The sequence below is a fragment of the Sander lucioperca genome, chromosome 6 (assembly GCF_008315115.2).
Source record: "Sander lucioperca isolate FBNREF2018 chromosome 6, SLUC_FBN_1.2, whole genome shotgun sequence".
Lineage (NCBI taxonomy): Eukaryota > Metazoa > Chordata > Actinopteri > Perciformes > Percidae > Sander > Sander lucioperca.
The window spans coordinates 19,654,537-19,671,650 of NC_050178.1; the positions used below are offsets into that span (position 1 = coordinate 19,654,537).

The following is a 17,114-nucleotide window of genomic DNA, read 5'->3' on the forward strand; positions in this document are numbered from 1 at the left end:
ATCTTTTTTTTTTTAACAGTAAGTCACTGGACAACTGCATGTGTTGATGAATAGAATACTACATTTAGCACCTTTAATCCACATGACTGAATAGATTGACAAACAGACATATTCATGGATAGAACTCACAGCGTTAATTTAAGATGTTATGCAGGTAGAATGTATGAGCAGATATGCATACATATACTGTATTTTAACTTTTAGGGACAGGGGAGACAGTTAATATCTTGAGGTGGAATCTGTTTGATGTTTAATAGGGAATATTAAATCCAAATGTTAGTAATGCTTTTCATGTAGTGTCAGTGTCAGTCAACAAAAATCCTTCTTACAGATTAGCATGTATCAGACATTGCAGGTTACACATGTTATGATTGCGAAGGACACAGACTTTGATTTAATTTCTTAAGGCGATACAAAAAGTCAGAATTATGTTTTGAGTCTGGAGCTGTACTTAATCCTCTCTAACCCTAAGGCAAACATAAATAACAATCATAGAGGTGCCCAGAGTTTAGATATCTAAAACCCTGATGAATTGTACACTATGACTTTTTATTTATTTATTTATTCTTTTTCTCCAGACCTATGTAGCTTTCTGGGTCTTTGTTAACATGCACACTGGCTTGCCACCATCACCTGCCTTCCTTTACTTTCTCTACTTCTCTACATCACACCATCCATTCTCCCATCCCTCTCTGCTCCACTCGCATAATGCTTCTACATTTTGTTTTGCTAGGACTCACATATGTTTGATTGTTTTGTCATTTTTTTTTATGTTTGTGTCAATTTATTACTTCACACTAGCCTAGAAATCTAGACCCACCCTAGCGGCAGCAAATGTAATTTGCAGCCAGGGTCAGTCTAGCAACTCTCCGTTGGCTTGCGAGCTGGAAAAACCCAACTCTGGTCAGGCCGATCACGTCGTGTATAGAGTTGGTGGGCGGGCTTAACATAATGACGGCAGAGTTGCGACGGTTCCGCGTGAATTCCCTGCTACTTGAAAACAATGAAGATGGCTGCTGCTGCTGGCGAACAGCGGCCTTTCGAATCAGCTTTAGCTGCGAATCTGGAAGACTTGGAGTTAAGCTTTTCTTTGAGAAAAGAACAAAGAACGGCACTGAAGTCATTCTTAAAAAAGGAAGATGTGTTTTGCCGACGAGATACGGCAAAGGTTTAATCTATCAACTAGCGTTGCTCTGGTTGGCTATGAGTGCAGAGGGAATTTGAAAGACAACTGTTTATCCCGCCCCTCGGATTGAGCCCTGCCAATGGTGAGTTCCCAGACCCAACATCTTGATGTGGGTCTGGCTTGTCAGGCTACCTTCACACTTAAAATGTATAGAAAGTTTGCTGAGAAATAATAATAAAAGTAAAGGGAAATTGTTTTGGGTGGTAGTGCAAAAAGAGAAACAACACAACGCATGCAAATGCATTCCAACAACCACACTGTGGCACTTTTTGTGATGTTAGAAATTAAAGCCCAAAACTATAGATCAGCTATACATCGACAGGGAGGTGAAATGGAAGGCATGATTATTACATGATCTGATCACCCAACAAGTCAAATCCTAAGACTTTTTTTTTTTTTTTTACAAGCAAACATCAAAATAGATAATGGCGTGGACTGTGAGTGAAGGCACACATATTGATGGTGGTTTGATCCTCTAAAAGTAGTTTTGTTGTTTTTTGAAGGAAATTATGCTGACTTTTGCTACTTGTTAATGTATAGAAGATCTTTTATGCGAGTGTGACATTCCTTGTGTCTTTTAGATGTCTTAATACGCTTAAAAATGTCTCTTACAACTGATCATTTTTGTGATCAATATAGAGGGATTGACATTTGCAGTGTAACAGTCATGATACAGCCACCAATTAGCAGAAAGCTTGGACAGCTATCATATTTTTTTATTTATTTTTACCATGAGTAAGAATAAAATGATAAAAGTTATCAGGTTTATTACATCATACTGCAGCCATCAGGTCGTGACTTAAGTCTGTCAAGCTGTATTTTCATACTGACAGTATATAACAGGCTGCGGCTGCGGCTGGAAATCGGAAGGATGGGAAATAGTTTTAACATGACTTTAAAATCGACATCCACCGAGCCAAAATGCTTATGTCATCATTAGTTAGCTCATTCTGGTTTTCTAACTGTGTCGCGAACTATAGGAGCTTAGCTTCATGAAGACAGCTAAAGTTAATGTTAGCTGCCCTACAGCTGTCAGAGTTAGCTTTGACTTCATATATTACCTTCTAACAGCTGTCTTCTCAGTTATGTGACAATCTGTAAGAAACATGTTGCTTTTAAATCACTTAAATAGTAGTGGCAGCACCGTTTTGGCTTAGTTATCAATGCCGTTAGCATCGTGGCTAACACTATTGTTACTTAATTTATGACAAATCGTTTCGGTTGTGCTTTCTAACATGATGTCATTGTGCTAATCAAGCAACGTTAGCCTTTACAACAGAGCCGCTTTCATACACTTGTTAGGTGTTTCCTTACAGAGTTATCTGTTGATTTGTGTTTGTCGCTGTGTGCTCGTGGTGGAATATAATGTAAATAGAGAGCGGCATGCCAGAAATACAGTGCGCCATGACGTAGGTCCCCTTCAAGGCCAGGCTGATGTTGGAAGTCCCTCTAGTGGACAGAATGTGTAACAACAACTACATGCTTATAGTGGCATTGACAATGCATAAGCCTGAGTAGTGTAGTACATATTTATAACAGGCTGCATATGGGCATTAAATATTCAAATATTATTTGCATATTAAAAAAAAAATGACAAATGGAAATTGAATGGTATTATAGAGGAAGACTGACAGCTCTACCACATAGTACACTTTAAATGGCAAACAAGGTTAGTCTTTGTATTCTTCCCTTTTTACATTGCTTTCTATGTACCTACTATTGTCAGAATCAGCTTTATAGGCCAAGGACACGGTATTCGGTCAGGGAGAAAAGGCAAGACACTATGTGCTTTTAGGACGTGAGCTATTAAATTAGCTGGATACATGGTTAAACCCCTACTTGCTCTTACCAGTGTATCGCCGTGTGTACTTCGTCCACAGCAATCCCACCAATCGGTCCCAAAACATCCCAGTTAGAGACTAAACGGCATAAACATATTATTTGTAAATCTTCACAATCATTCCCCGAAAGAACCAAGCAGGCCTGCCTTGTTGCACCATCCAAATTTTCTTCAAAAACTTGCCATTTTCAGCGTGTAGCTTGCTAGCTCGAAGTTTGTTGTTGTGTCCTGTAGCGAAGGGATTTTGAGAACGGCAACACACAGAGAGAGAGGAAGGTGAGGGGCAAAGCCTGGCCTACTAGCAGTACGCTATAGTTTTTTCATGACATACACAAACACACTTGGGCCTAGCCATTCACAACAAGGGAAACTCCATGCACAGACAGTAACACAGTGAGGGAAACTGGCAGATACCTTATTGGTAGTCCGAATACATTACATCCATTCAAAGTGAGCGTAAGAGGATGGGGAGTCAGACAGGGCAAAGGGTCAGTTGGCTATGTTAATCAGAGGTTACCACAGAATATCCCAAACACCAAGAGGATAAAACAATCTATCAGAGCCAGAGGAGGAAAATGCCAGGAGTAACTTTGAATATATAGGTAGAGACTTCAGAAGAGGCTGCAGGTAAAGAATATAGGGGAGCAGAGGAACAGGAAGGCAAAAGGAAAATAAGGGAGGAAGGAAGAAAATGTAAGAGGTTTGGAAAAATATGAAGAAAAGCATCACTGCTTAACCTAGGGGTGAAATGGATATGCTAATCAGATGCTAACCAGGTTAGCAGGGCAAAATATACATAAAAAAGGTCAATTAGAGGGAAAACACAACCACAGTGGATGTAGGAGAGAGAGAGAGAGAGAGAGAGAGAGAGAGAGAGAGAGAGAAAAGAACAACTATGCAGGAGAAGAGTAGGGAAAGAAGGAAGCAGTCGATATGCTGCTCAGATGTTCTCATAAACTCAAGCTAACCCGAGGCCATCAGTCAGGGCTAAAGATCCCATACAGGTCAAATACAGGAGACATGGAGCACAAATTAAAGTATGAAAGAAAGAAAGTAAAGCCAAACAGATATAGAGATGATCATGGCATAAGGGAAGAGAATAGAAAGAGGACATTAAAAGGAAGTTGCAGAGAGGAAATGCGAAAGTATCCAATGTAAAGATGAGTAATCAGAAAGAAGGAAATGAGGAAGCAAGAACAATTGCAGTATAAATGAGTAGAAATACCACAAAAAAAGGTATACTCTAAGAAATAAATATGTAAAGTAACAGAAAAAGTTCTGGCAGCTCGTTACCTGGACTTTGCCCAGTAATTCAAAAATGGAAATTATGTGTGTAGCCACAGTTAACATGCAAAAAACACAGAGCATTTTCGGTAAGGACTATATAAAATTATCTCATAGAAAGCTGCTCAGTTAGTAAACTTTTGAAAACTTTGAAAGAAACTTAAAAAATATCGAAAAAAAGTGCCAAAATGATCGAAAAGAGCGACAAAATCGACGGAAAAAGTGTCAGAAAGGCCAAAAAAGGGACAAAAACCTCGAAGAAATACGCCCAAAATGTTGACAAAAATGACAAAAACTTTGTAAAAAAGCAACAAATGCAAAAGAAGTGACTTCTTTAATCTCCCAAAACTAACCTCCTTGGCCGACGAAAGTTGTCGGAGCACAAATTATGCAATTCGAAATGCAAAAAAACAAAAAACGCAATCGTGAATTTCTGTTAAAATATACGGCCATATAACTGTTAATACAGAGACATTTCTTAGAGTGTAAGGAATAAAATGGTACCAAGAGATAGTGAAGAGAGACAGAAGAGAGAAAAATAACTGATACAAGGAGTGCAGACAAAGAGTTTGGGACAGTGGGAGGTTTACCATATCATAGACCATTTTATTAGGTCATCTATGTTTCATTCCACGCACTTTAGCCAGTCGTCTGCGTGGCAGAAAAAGTGCTTTTTAAATTGAACGTGTTTTACATGCCTTTTAGAGCCCATAAATTATTCCGTGACAAAACTTTATGGGAGGTGAGCACACACAACTGTCCACTTAATCTTTTAGAACGCCGTTACACATGTTCAAAATAGACTTTATCTTTCAAAAAGCCAGGGGATGTTGCTAATGATGTCACGTAAACGTGAATAACGCTGGACGCGGCTGAAGTCTTAATGGGGATTCTGTGTTTTTACAGCCAGGTGGCCCCGAGGGCTCAAACAACCAGCACCGGAGGATACACTTTTCATAAAAAGGTTGAGAGGAGAAAGGATAAATAATTAATGTTACTGAAGCTCCCTAAACACTGGCTGCTTTTTATTTGCGCGACGCCAGAGCAGCAGACCTCGACTAAGTCATTGAGAAATGGTGACATCTCCGGACCTGAAAAGTGATGGGAAAAAAAATGTTATTTCAACTTTTTTCACCCCTATTTCCTTTCATCCAAGCTCTTTTAAATGCTGACCCTGCAGACATATTTTGTGATGTTATTTCATTTGAAGCTTTCATATGGCTTTCATGTTTATGGCAACCTTAAAAAAAAGAGAAAAAAAATGATGGATATAATGTGCGTATGGCTCTGTGAGGCACAGATCTGCTGCAACGCCTCTGCTCTTTCACATTAGCTGCTGTATTCTGGCCTAAAGGGGGCTGCACTTGACCCTCATTCCATTAATATATCAGCAAACAAATATTTGCTATGTAACGATTTAGTGGAGTAATGGCGTCCTGAGCAGAGAATGAACTCACATTCCCTCTGTGTGTGTTGTAATCTAAGATTCTCTGTTCTTTGTCTTGGTAGCCGGTCCGGCCGTGCGTGCATGTTAGTGCATGTGGCCGTGAAAAAAAGGTCTGTATTTCACATATACAGTAGGGGAGCTGTCTGTGAGAGCTGTGTGGGGACAATTCCAGCCCGCTGTTCTTTTTTTCCAGTATTTCTAGTACAGCCCCTTTAAAGATACATTTGTGCAGAAACGTCTGAATTATTAATTCCACACGTCACCTAATCTAATGCACAGAATATGTGATATTTTGAGTGTATTTAGTGGACACTGTGTGTGTGTGTGTGTGTGTGTGTTTGTGTGTGCGTGTGCGTGTGTGTGTGTGTGTGTGTGTGTGCGTGTGTATGTTTTTGTGTGTGTCAGTCTGTGTTGTGTATGTCTTCCTTGTGAGCAGTGATCTTTTTTTGTGTGGTTGCATAAAAAATAGGAGTGCCATGTGTCAGGTCAGTGCCATATCACCATCTGTGTGTGTGTGTGTGTGTGTGTGTGTGTGTGTGTGTGTGTGTGTGTGTGTGTGTGCGCTAATGGCTTGATACTCCTCCTTGGGCATTTGATGCCAATATATGACAGGGGTAGAGCCATGGATTGTTACACACATGGACACAAACACACACACACACACACACACACACACAGAAAAAAATAAGACAGAGGGAGAACTCCAGATGGGTCTGTGAATGGTTGCAAACACAGACGCACTGCTCTCGGCCAATTACAGACCAAAATATTTCCTTCACAGTTCTGACTCTTCGGTGTCCTTGACAGCAACACTTTCTTAAAAAAAAAAGAAAAAGAAATAAGTAATAACGGTTTCAGGCTGATTTTCAACATTTCTGAATGCTTTTTACATGAATACACCTTCCCAGCATTACCAGAGCCTAGATATTTTTCGACAACATCTGAGTCCTTGCCTGCTGAGAAGAGAAGGCCACCTCCGCTCAAGATGACATAACATGCAATAGTGGGTAGTTCTGCCAGAGAGAACACGGACAAAATGTAGCAATATCATCAAATGGTCCTGAACAGCAAAACTGTAATGTTAAAGTATAGATATGGATTCACATAAATGTGATGCATGAGACCTAGTTTTTGTATTTCACAAATGTTGGTGGAAGTAATGTGCTGTAATGTAAATAGCTAAGTAGAAGCTGAGATCTGAACAGTTTGTCATTATATCCTAAAAAATGTACACTAGGGACAGGATCTTGTTATTCTCGAGATGAGGCAGCATTTGACATTGGTAACTAATTTCTTTGTAGATTCAGATTATTTATACAAAATGTAAATCAACGGATACATTATGATACTGCTCCCCAGCAGTATTTAAAATAGTTATATTATAGAAATTAACCCCACCTTTACCAGTTGCAACATTAGTGATACTAATTAATGATACTAATTTGATGTAACATTAATGCATCACTAATTGCAAATTAGTAATATTGTGTTACGTGAAAGTCTGCATAATAAGTACTCTTAATTTTGGTACTCTCAGTATATTTTGTTGCTAATACTTATGATCTTTTACTTGAGTACGGACTTTTACTTGTAACAGAGTATTTTAACACTGTAGTATTTCTACTTTTACTTAAGTAAATGGTCAGAGTACTTCTTCCACCACTGCTGTAAGGGCACTGCAAGGAACATGTAGCTTCCGCTAAGTTCTTTAATGGTCCAATATACATTTTCTCAATGTTTTGTATTTTTTTCTTTCAGTTAGTTTAAACACGCGTGTACATGTGCACAAGAATCATGCTTTTGCATGAATTGTCACTGCCAAATCGTCCATCCATTAATTTCTTCATTCAGCCTGATCCATTTCAGCTTACCAGTTCCTCTCCTCCTCTGCTAGCTCTTAACATCTCAACAACAGTAACGATAATAATAAGCAAACATCCCATGGTTACATCTGATATTTTTCCCCATAAACATCCTGTCACTTTTCCCCTTTTTCTTGAATCAAACCTCAGTGAATAAGTGAATACATTCTTATTGTTCTGAAAGAAGAATGACAGTCAGTCAAATAACGTTTCGCGGTTACACTTTACTTGAAGGTATCTACATGACACATGTAGAACCCTAACCCTAACTCTAACCCTAACTTGTCATGACAACAACCAAAGGACACTTAATGACAGAAGCATTATGTCATAAACGTTTATGACTTGTTTATAATGTTTATGACATGTCCATGACAGTGTCATGTCACTCTTATGTAGAGACCTTCAAGTAAAGTGTAATCAGTTTTGCAATCGTAAGCGCGTGTCTCCGACTGAAAAACTAAATTTGATTAATTTGCTTAACAGGAAACCGTTTGAAAATGGATTTCATTGGAGAGCTCCTCACAGCTGGAGATATGCTTGACATTATAGTATTAACATTGGCAGAGTGGATACACTGGTTTTCTCTTTGAAGTCTGTTGCGACTGGACGTAACTAAAATTTGAGACAGTAGCATTTCAGCATTTCACCATCACCGGTGATGACAGGATGTCTTCAGATTCTCAGACATTCTCAGGGGTTTTCCTGACTCAGAATGGGCCTTTTTTTCCTCAATTTCTAACATTTTGGTGCTGGTGATTTTCCTTTGGGGCTGGCTAAAACCTCTTTTGGGGGGGGGGGGGTTTCACCTGTTGTAGTCTCCATGTTTGAAACTTGATAAATCCTTCTATCTTGGTACATCACTTAACAGCACTCACACACACTGGCACACTGCGCCGGTTTATGCTCCAAGAGAAAGTCTGCTTTCCAACCCATATGGGGCAGGTCTGATCTGTTCATGGCTGCCTTAACAGATAACAATCAAATTAAATCAGTTTTTCCCCTCTTTAGCCTTTCACAGCTCATTGTTGTTCACTGTTCTCCAGACATGCACACCGATATACGTGTGTGTGATGCCAAGTGCAAAATTCATGTTAAAGAATTAGCAAAAAAGGATTGTGAAGACCTAAAGAATGGGACTGACAGCCATGACATTGGATCTGTGCCAGAAAATAATAGGCTCTTTTTTGCCAGCATGAATTCAGCCTGGGAAGGAAATGTTGTATCCACAGAAAAGAAACAACAGAAATGCTTTCAGAGTCAGCTTGACATTTTATTCAGTATACCCAGTGTCAATTGGCGAAATAATAAACATATGACGCAGGGCCAAACGGAACGTGGGGCCGCAGAATTTGGAGTTTAAAGTAAAATTAAACTCAGGGGGCACCTGGGTAGCTCACCTTGTAGAGCGTGCACCCCATGTGCAGAGGCTGAGACCTCGACGCAGCGGCCGCAGGTTCAATTCCAGGCTGCGGCCCTTTGCTGCATGTCATTCCCCCTCTCTTTCCCCTTTCATGTCTAAGCTGTCCTATCAAATAATGGCCTAAAATGCTAAAAAAAACTAATCTAATTTTTTTAATTCTAAAAAATAAAATGAAACTCCACCACAAGCAGAAAAACAGTTCCGCAGATTTTTTCAAATTCTGGATCACCGCTGACAAACATCTGCAGATTCCGTTTGGGCCTGCATATGAGGGAATGGTAAGAAGGAAAGATTACAGTTGTCTCAGGTTTCTTATCACAGCCTCTTTGACTCGAGTCTCACGCCCTTTAATGTCTCTCTCTATCTTCCTGTTTCCTGTCTTTGGCTCCACCCCTTCCTGCCCCGCCCTGTACCTGCCTTGCCCCTGCTCCGATAGAGAGATACACACATGGAGAACTCTAAGCGTGGGGTATTGTATGTTTACTTCTAGCCATCAACGCATCCACTCCTTCCCTCACTGGAACTATCACCTCGCCCTTTGCTGTGGCTTTCAGCCGTTCCAAGTCCAAATGCATCTTATGACTAAGCCTACACCTGGAAAATGGATGTGGTATATCCAGTATTAATGTGATGGAAGAGTTACATTCTAGAGAAATACTTTTCCATGATTCATTAGCCCCAATAAACAAAAGGCCCAATCAGTTTGAACTGAAGCTGGGTTAAAATTTAATCAAATAGCAATGCCATTTTGTTCAATTTTGTGCTACTTTTTTGACTTTGAATAAGTGGGAAGAAGTCTTTAAAAAAACAGACATTTTTATTTTGAATGAAACTCAATTTTACCTTGGGACAGCACATATCCTGCCTTCCCTTTTAACAGAAATAATGTGCCAACAGAGTGCACATTCACATGGTAATTGCTATGGTTACATTCTCCAAATTGTTGAAAAAAAGAGCCCTGTAATATTCTGTCCCAAGCAACGCTCTCAAGATGTTTTAGGAGCTACACATCCGTTTTCTTTCAGAGTGTGAAACATGAAATACCTCATATTTTATAATCTCTGTGGCACACATGTACAGTGATTCCCTCCTGGCTGTTTTAGCACTGAGAAATAAGTTGATATTCTTCTTCTCGCGGCCATTTAACAGCCAGGTCCGTGTCACTAAAGCGGTTGAAATTTAGGTTCTAAATCTAATGCAAGCTGTTATAAAAGTCCTCATTTATGCACTTGTTTTTTTGTATCTTCCCTGTATTAGCATCGTTAGCGTACATTCTTCTATGTTTTCCTTAATGGCTGAAAATTCACCTTAAGGAATAAGTCATATTTGAGTGAAATATTCAGGTGTAAATGGGACTTTTAAAATGGCTTTGTGTGAGAACATTATTAGTTAACAGTGAGACATGCTAACTAATATAAGATGCTTTTGGTATACCTTCCCTTGTACATTTGATCATTGATTTCATCTGTGCGTCATAGTTGCACGTCATCTGTGCTCACTGATTCATTTCGTTGTAAAAAAAAATATCATTGCATCAACATTTACCTCTCATTGCCTCTGTACGGTGGGGGGGATGTTTGGGTTGTCTTTTCAGATACTTTCCCCAAGTCATTTGCTTTTGATGCATTGTCAGTATGTATGCTATTTGCCAAGATATCGACACCTGCAGCCACATAGACAGGAAAGTCAGACAGAGAGACGGGAAGATAAGATCCTGCTGCTTTCTATGGTGGGATGGCAGGTGGGCATAATTGATTACGTCGCACCGCGAAGCAAACGACCACGCGGGAACGTTCAGAAGCGAGGATGGAGCCAGCAATCCGCCCCCAAGTTTTTTCCGAAAAAGGTTAAATAATTAATGCAACTTTGTAGGTCAGAAAAAAAAGATGTGTTTGGCTTTGACAAACGGAACAGAGGTGGGAGATTAAGAGGGAGATATGTGGTATTATCTCACCGAATGAAATGCGACGCTTCACAAATATCTCCACCCACACTGTTCTGGGCTCAAAGACAATCCACTCTGTGCCCGACACGGTAGCTATCTTTTTGGAGTCACTTATCTCTAATAAAAAAAAATAAAAATAAAAAACAGCCTGCATTTAAAGCGGCATACATCTCTGTACTGGAACACTTCCTTCTGTGAAATCCATTTGATTTGTAAATCCGACGACAAGAGAAAAAATGAAGTGACGCTCAAATGTTGTGGTTATTGTGTCGGAGATTTTAAGGGATTCTTGTTCACACTGTTTAAAAAAAAAAACGTTTAGCAGAGTGAACTATTTACCAGAGGGGAATGGGGACGCGGTATTAAAGGTGCAGTAGGTAAGATTTATAAAACTTACTTTTTGTCATATTTGCTGAAACTGACCCTATGTTCGAGTAGAACTACATGAAACAGGTCATTTAAAAAAAATCTGGCTCCTCTGGCACCACCTACAGCCTGTAGTGCGATTTGCAAAAATCCACCACTCCCTGTCCCTGTGATGCACTAATCAGGGCCGGTGTGTCTAACTGTGTGTCAATCACTGCTCAGGCACACGCATTCATTCTCCCTTGTGGGGAGGGGGGTTAGGAGAACGTTTTGGGCTTTAGCAGAAAGGGGGGGGAGGGACTGAGAAGTTGTTGATGTTCAAATTTTTTGGCTCAGTCCTGGATCTTCACAATCCTACCTACAGCACCTTTAATATGGCCTAGCAGGACGATGGACAAGTGGTTTGATGTGAATTTCAGACAAATTTGGAGGTGATATTGACAGTGATGGCAGTCTGGTCACATGCAATGTCCTAAAACTAAAAGCCACACTATCTAAAAAAAAAAAAAAAAATTCAAATAGAAAAAAAATAAACATTAATTGAAGATGAAAGACTGATAGGAACAGTTATTTGACATTGAAGTAGCGCTGTGTGTTTTAGGGTGTGCAGGTCATTGTGAATGGCTTTATATTAACTGGGGTTTTAATTCCCAATTTCCCAAAAGTCGTTTATTGAAGAAAATGAAATGTTGATGGTCTAAAAACTCACTTTAACCTCAACTAATGAAGTTTAAATTTCTGGAGCCCTGCTTTAACCTTAAGTCTAGCTTTAACCAAAGTTGTTGCTGGACTCCAACCTTCTCCAATGTTGTTTTACTTCATTAAACTATCAACTTTTTCATGTGACACAAAGTACAGTTTCCTAATGCTATCAATAATTCAACGGCAAAAATAACACTAAAGTTAGTGGGATGATGGAAAAAAATTGGGTTGGAGAGGATTGTTGTTGTTGTTGAACACAAAAGAGAGACACCTTCATTTGATTTTGTTTAGCCTTTTTATGACCAACATTCATCCTTGAGGAGAAATATGTCTGAAAATGCAAAGCTATGACGGTGGATTCGTTAGGAAGGTTTTGTAAGATGTCAAATTACCCCCCCATGCACCCGACCCAGTCTACAAAGTCGCGAAGTAAATGATTAACCTCCGCGCTGAGACAGCAAAAGGACACATCCTCTTTCCAGACAATATACTGCACCCTCAGGGGCTTAGTCTATGACAAGAGAGAGGCGATTAGAGATGTATGTCAGCCCAGGGAATGGACTCAGGCTGGATCCACTGCACATGGCTGGCTCTTACAAGGCCAAGTGGCCTGAAGTGTGTGTGTGTGTGTGTGTGTGTGTTTGTGTGTGCGTGTGTGTGTGTGTGCGCGTGTGTGTGTGTTTGCTTGCAGTGGACTGAGACTTTCATTCTCCAAATGATGCACACACACTAGAGAGCCCTGAGTGCTTCCATGCTGACAGATGCTAAACTTGCACTTATTCACCGATAATTTGGTGGTGTTACTGTAACACACACACACACACACACACACACACACACACACACACACACACACACACACACACACACACACACACAGAGCTGGACTTGACCCTCCATTCTGCAGATGTGACACATGGTTGAATAATGGACTCTGCTGCTTGCTGAGATAAATGCTTGATGGTCCACTTACAGCTCTGTCATAATGGATGATGGCCGGCCTTTACACGCTCACACACCGATGTACAAACTCTCACGTACTGTATGAGCACACATGTAAACTGGTATATGGAACAAGAGCGCTTCAAAGAACAATTTATTTACAACCCGGGACTTATTTCCATGCTTCCCTTTGTGTTTTTCCTGTGGGGTATGGTAACATTTTAACCTCCAATTTATGCGTGGATGGACGGCTAGACACAGCTGTAGGCTACACTACAGACTGTCAGAGCAAGCAAAGCAAGCTGTCGGACTGTCAGACAGGTTGTTAACCAATCCACTGTTCAGCTAAAGCCCAATTATTTGGAGGTATAAAGGAAGGTGCAAATGCAGTTATTATTTTACTGCTTGTGTTTCACAGATATGGTAATGTGGGAGTAGCTCTTCAAAATCTTTGGTAATAACTTTTATTTTGACAGGGAAAATAACATTTCCCTGTCAAAATAATGGTTTAGATAGTGTACAACTATGGATTTGTTTGCAGCCATGTAGGATCAGTGATGTCGTTTGCCCCAAAGGAACCCATGTGATCAATAAAGCAGTGTCTAATGTCGTTGCATCCTCACAACTCAGCAGAGAAGTTAGTAAGCAAAATGTTTTCATAAAATATATATATTTAAATGCATTATTCGCCCTATTCTAACGATCTAAGCGCACGGCGTGAAGCGCATGGCGCAGGACCAGCACGCCCATGGGTGCAAAGATGGGCGCAGGTGCATTTGCTATTTAAACGACGTGGGCGCTGGACGGGAAATTGACTACTGAGTCGGTCTTAAACTAGCAAAGACACTTGCGTCAGGCTTTGTGCTGCGCCGGGTGCAAGATAGGGCCCATAGGGTAGATGTTAATGCAATAATATCGTACGTCTGTTTTTCAATGGATTTGTATCATGATGACATAATCCCATTGTTTTTTTTTTTTTTTTACAAAATTCAGTACAAGTAAATCCAGCAAATGGTTGTTAAAAGCTAACCGTGGACCATAATTCATTATTGCATTATTTTACAGTAAATGGGATTGTGCATACATTTATAATATCATGCTGTATGTTAATGCTAAAAAATAAAATATACTCCAAGTTACATATTTCAGCGATATCACGCTGAAATCTGGTTGTTCATATATATAATATCAAACAATTAGAAGCTGCTTGCACAAAGTGTGCATACATAAAAAAAAAAAAAACCAGCAGAAAAATGATCATGCAAATGTAAACATGCTTGTCTTAAGCGATGTTTGCATGTCCAATTATCTTCAGGTTGTTAGAACTATAAAACTAAACCCAGCTTGATAAACTCTCTAAAAATCAGATCAGTCGCTATTCAGAAAATCACCTGCACTACAGAGTTACTGACCTGACGATGCAGATCTAAATACACTTTACAGTAATAGATTAAGAAAATCTTCCTGCTACAGATTACTCATTTGTTTTGACATTTATTCATAGAGTTATCATTTATTTTGTCTTGCATACATTTGAGAAAGGGTCCATATGTATATGGCATGTTGACATACATATTGTAACACAGCCCTAATTAACTGGATTATAAATAGAGATGAAAATGTGTCGCTTTCCAACCAAGCCCCAGGTTTACTCCCACACAGTTCCACACTAACTGACTGGCCCGGGTGTGCCATGCTAAAAAGCACATTGACAATATTTGCAGATGGAGGAGAAGGCAGGTTTTTCCTTATTTAACTCTGTGTGTGTGTGTGTGTGTGTGTGTGTGTGTGTGTGTGTGTGTGTGTGTGTGTGTGTGTGTGTGTTTGCGTTAACACTACAGTATAGAAACAGTCTAGTATGATATCCTACGAAATCACACGTGATGACCGATCACATGACAGTTAAGTCTAGCGGTCTTTACAGTTAAATTTAGCTGAGGAAAGGGGACTGCGAGCCGGCTACAGAGCACCGTGAGCTGCCGGTCCTTTCAGGAGCCATTGCATTCATGACAACAGCCTGAAACCGTGATGATTTTACCCATCATGTCTTGAATTTACTGTGATGAGGTGCTAATAAGCCACATTGACAGCATGCCCATGTAACATGTCAGTACAGAGCCTTATGTTTGTGTACATATGTGACTGTATATATATATATATATATATATATATATACGCCAGCCTGCGGGTGGCTGTCAGTGTGTAGATGACAGATCGTAGGTCTGCATGAGTGTTTGAGAGGGAAAGTGTTTGTTCATGCAGTAGGTGAGGCATTTTCCATCTAACTCAGCCTTTAGAGAAAGGAAAATATTCCTTCTTAACACTATTCATATATGTAGGTATGATAAACTATTGCCATCATTTTATTGTTATATATGTGTGTGTGTGTGTGTGTGTGTGTGTGTGTGTGTGTGTGTGTGTGTGTGTGTGTGTCAGCTGATAGTATTCATATAAGCCCATGATAAACTATAGCCATCGTATGAATGTGAAAATGGTTGTGTGTGTTTGCAGCAGAAACCATTCATACAAAGCCAAGATAAGCCGCAGCCATTATAACAGAGCACAAGAGTGAGTGAGTGAGTGTGAGTGTGTGTGTGTGTGTGTGTGTGTGTGTGTGTGTGTGTGTGTGTGTGTGTGAGAGAGAGCTATTTGTTTACATGTAAAGTAGACCCTCATCCATACAGAGGTGGAAAAACATACAAATATGGCACTTAGCATCCTTTTTCTTTTCATTTTTTTTTTTTTTTTTTATGAACTCGTTTATATGTGGCATAAACCCATGACAAACAACCTTGTCCAAGAATGCATAATAGTTGCTACGGCTACATGAATCATGCTTGACGTTCAGCCATGTTAGGCCCCGACCAGGCGTCTCCAACAAAATAAGCCGCGCCCCACTGCCTTTCTTTTGTCAAAGATGCCCCAAACAGTGAGAGACTTTTCGAGTTGCGTCTTTTTGTTATTTTTGCTAGGCAACCAACGAATCACCCATCCTCAGCCGACCGTTATTTTACTGTAAAGTTCCACCCTGAGTTAACGTTTTCATACAGTAGGTCAATGCCAAATACACTACGCACAGCCGGCCACACACAGAAACGCACTTTCCCACATGGTCAAAATAATCTAGACCTGTGATTAGCAGAGAGATGGTAAATGATAGACTGGCTCGGCTTATCAAGAACTCCCAGCTGTACAAAATCATTTTTAGAAAATGTACACAGTGCGTACAGGATTACGCCTGCCGGCACTACTGTCCCATTTGTGCTCCTCATATTGGTTTCGCTGCTTCTCATGTAAAATGAATGGAGGCTGCTGGCTCACCCAGCTTGACGCTTTGTGTGTGTTTCTACCCTTAGGGATCAATCACTACATTTACATGCACATAATATTCAGTTTTTTGCCCTCATTCAGAAAAAAGACAAATTTCCTACTAAGCAGTTTACATGGCTTATGAAAGTGAATATTCCACTAATATTCCTGTTTACATGCAGCCATGAAGAACAAGATCTTTTCAGAGTTTCCCACCGGTGGCAGCCTTGTTAGACCGTGCGAACACAGCCTCCCTCTTTCATTCCTTCAACCACCTTCTTGAAAAGGTCGCTTCGTATCCAAAAACCAGTTGATGTCTAAGTCTTTCACTTGAACTGTTTGGTTGGTTTGTGTACAACAACCATAGCAACACACAGAGCTGACTGTACGCTGTAAATGGGCCATAAACTGGCCGTAAACTGTTGCAAACTGCTGTAAAAACCCAGATTGAGTCGCATATTCTGAATGTGCTGTATACATGTCCAACACAAAAATTGTGTTGAGGATATTGGTTGAAAGTGCAGCATGTGGTCGACATCGAAAATGACAAAAGATTTTTTGAGGAATTTTTAAGATGACTGATAGGATTTTGAGTGCACCCATAGTCAGAACAGAAAAATACTTCACATCTATAACGTGAGAGAGGTGCGTTGGAGGGGGAAGAGTAGGTCAAAAGTGGCAAAGAAAGTCCCGCACACTATCTAACTTGCAAAGATAAATTTAATAGCTGGCAGCGTTTCAGCACTAGACCTTCATCAGGCAAAATGAAAAATGTTTCTTTGCAACTAGTGCACATATTCCCCCATGT

General features: G+C 40.0%; 1 protein-coding gene across 12 annotated transcripts in view; it reads left to right on the top strand.

The window, feature by feature from the left end:
- The window catches only part of ptprt (protein tyrosine phosphatase receptor type T), a 447,834-nt gene that overhangs the window by 296,127 nt on the left and 134,593 nt on the right, over nucleotides 1-17,114 (top strand). For 4 of the 12 annotated variants that reach the window (XM_036001937.1, XM_031277206.2, XM_036001940.1 and 1 more), the window contains one exon: nucleotides 9,479-9,511. The exons of the other annotated variants lie outside the window; for them this stretch is intronic. In XM_036001937.1, coding sequence (XP_035857830.1) covers nucleotides 9,479-9,511 — 33 coding nt within the window. The remainder of the gene's footprint in view (nucleotides 1-9,478; nucleotides 9,512-17,114) is intronic. 12 annotated transcript variants of the gene reach the window in all.